Source organism: Amblyomma americanum, chromosome 1 (genome assembly GCF_052857255.1).
Source record: "Amblyomma americanum isolate KBUSLIRL-KWMA chromosome 1, ASM5285725v1, whole genome shotgun sequence".
NCBI lineage: Eukaryota > Metazoa > Arthropoda > Arachnida > Ixodida > Ixodidae > Amblyomma > Amblyomma americanum.
In genome coordinates, this window is record NC_135497.1 from 149076583 (window position 1) to 149078679 (window position 2097).

At 39.9% G+C, this 2097-nt stretch overlaps 1 protein-coding gene across 1 annotated transcript in view; it reads right to left on the minus strand.

The window, feature by feature from the left end:
- LOC144113883 (protein O-glucosyltransferase 2-like) overlaps window positions 1-2097 on the minus strand; it is a 29163-nt gene that overhangs the window by 14064 nt on the left and 13002 nt on the right. Inside the window, exon 6 of the mRNA XM_077647261.1 lies at window positions 1817-2054. Within this exon, the coding sequence (XP_077503387.1) occupies window positions 1817-2054 (238 nt within the window). The remainder of the gene's footprint in view (window positions 1-1816; window positions 2055-2097) is intronic.

Sequence of the window (2097 nt, forward strand, 5' to 3'; positions counted from 1 at the left end):
ATAGTATACATTTCTGTGCATGTATTTTAACCTTTCTTGGCTCATGAGTGGCGTGGATGGAAGTTGTGGATGGAAGTTGCGGACGGAAGTTGTTCGCACGAACTGTCAATCATAAGTTGTACGGTAAATAAAATAAAATAAAATGTAAAAGTTGATTAAGCACACAATTCATAAGCAACATAAGTATGCAATTAAATAGAGAGGAAAATAAAAATGGAAAATAATAATAAAACAAACAAAAGATTAAAACAATAAAAAGTAAAAATAAAAATACCGTATTTACTCACGTAATGAACCCACTTTTTTTCCAGAAAAGTTGACATCAGTTTAGGGGGAGGGTTCATTACACGGGGGAAAAAAAAAAAAGATTCAACAGATTTATTCGGAAGGGTCGATATTTCATATCATACCTCCGTCGGTCCCACCTTCCGTCATCAACAAACGCTCGTGATCAGACACGTTCGTGCCGCTGGTGTTCAGCATCTTCACTTTGACGCGATCCAGCAATTTTGTGGTAGCAGGGGCGCCGGCGCGCGCGTTGAGATAACGCGAACATTCCAAACATTCCGAACACCTGCCCCGAAGGTCAGGCGCGTGTTTTTACGCGAGGTTAAAAAAGCACATAGGACTGTGACGAGTGCGTAATGCGAATGACTTAGCTTACAGCATACAATGTCTTGGCGCTCTGCCAAGTTCGCCCGCTGCTGCGCTCCCCCCCCCCACCACCCTTTCCTTCTGGCAGGAGCTCTCCTCAAAAGATAAAACAAGCAAGCGATGTTATCGGGGGTGGCCGAGGAACTAGCTACAGAAAGCTAAAGGCGAAAAAGAAAAGTAAATTCTGACCAACAAAGTGGGGGGCAGGTTCATTATGTGAGTTGGTTCATTACCCGAGTAAATACGGTAACAAGAAAAATAAAAAATGGAGGGAGAAACGAAGGGCAGGGAAAGGCTTTCGCATATCTGCTCTTAGGGCGAGCTCAGTGCATTCCTGTAATTTTTTTTTTTTTTTTTGTATGAGGCTGAGTCAATCTAGGTTTGTTTATTGCGCCTGTGAAGGCCACGCACTATTTTAAAAAATAACAACACCTGCCTATTTGTTTTTCAGAATAATTTTTTTTTATACTGAACAGATAATAGATTTGATATTTGAAGGCAATTTTTCTTCATATTCGTATTTGACAGATCATATTGTATGTTGAACCCACATGGCAACCATTGTACTTATTTTTTTTTGTATAATCCACCCCTTATGTAATACCCCCACGGGGGTCCTTAAGGTAATAAACTGAACTGAACTGATTCATATTCGAAAATTTCAATATTTGCACACCCCAAGCTATAAGCTCTTTAGTTATAAAGCAATGGCAAAGAGACCATTGCTCTCTAATTGAAGAGCTTATAACTTGGGATATGCGGTTAATAAAAAGAAAAGTTAATAAAAGGCATAATAGCTACAGAAGCGGTAACAGAGACTGTAATAGCAATGGTAACAGAAATGGTAACTTAAGCTCTACACAAGGTTAAGGTGAAAAAATATGATTACATATGTGACAAGGTTAAGGTGAAAAAATATGATTACATATGTGACAAGCTTTTCAGAATCCACAATTCATTGGTCATTGTATGTAACCACAACTCACTCATACAGCTTAACAAGTGAACACTGTCTTTATAAAAATGACCCTGCGCTCATAAATCTTTCATTTAAAACAAGCTTTTAATGTGATAAGGGAATCGCAAGTCTAAAGAAGACAGTTTCCAAATGTTATTTTTACAAGAAATGCATGCCAAACAATGGAGCACGTCTTCCACAAACCTCAAAGAAATCAAAGAAGGAGACGTGGCTGGCTTGTGGTCCATATATGTCCATCTTGTCTCGAAAAAAGAAAAAGTTTGTGAGGGAAGCATTCAATAATTCTGGGTGGCGCCGTGAAAGGGCCACAAGATCAAGGCGCTCCTGGCGGCTGTCACGACCCCGCCAGAACCCACAGGATTGCTTTTCTTTCCAGACAGGCCCACTGTTGCCTTGTACAGACAAAAGATCCAAAGTTACCCTGCACAAAACGACAAGCAACGAATCAATGAGCATATTGCCCA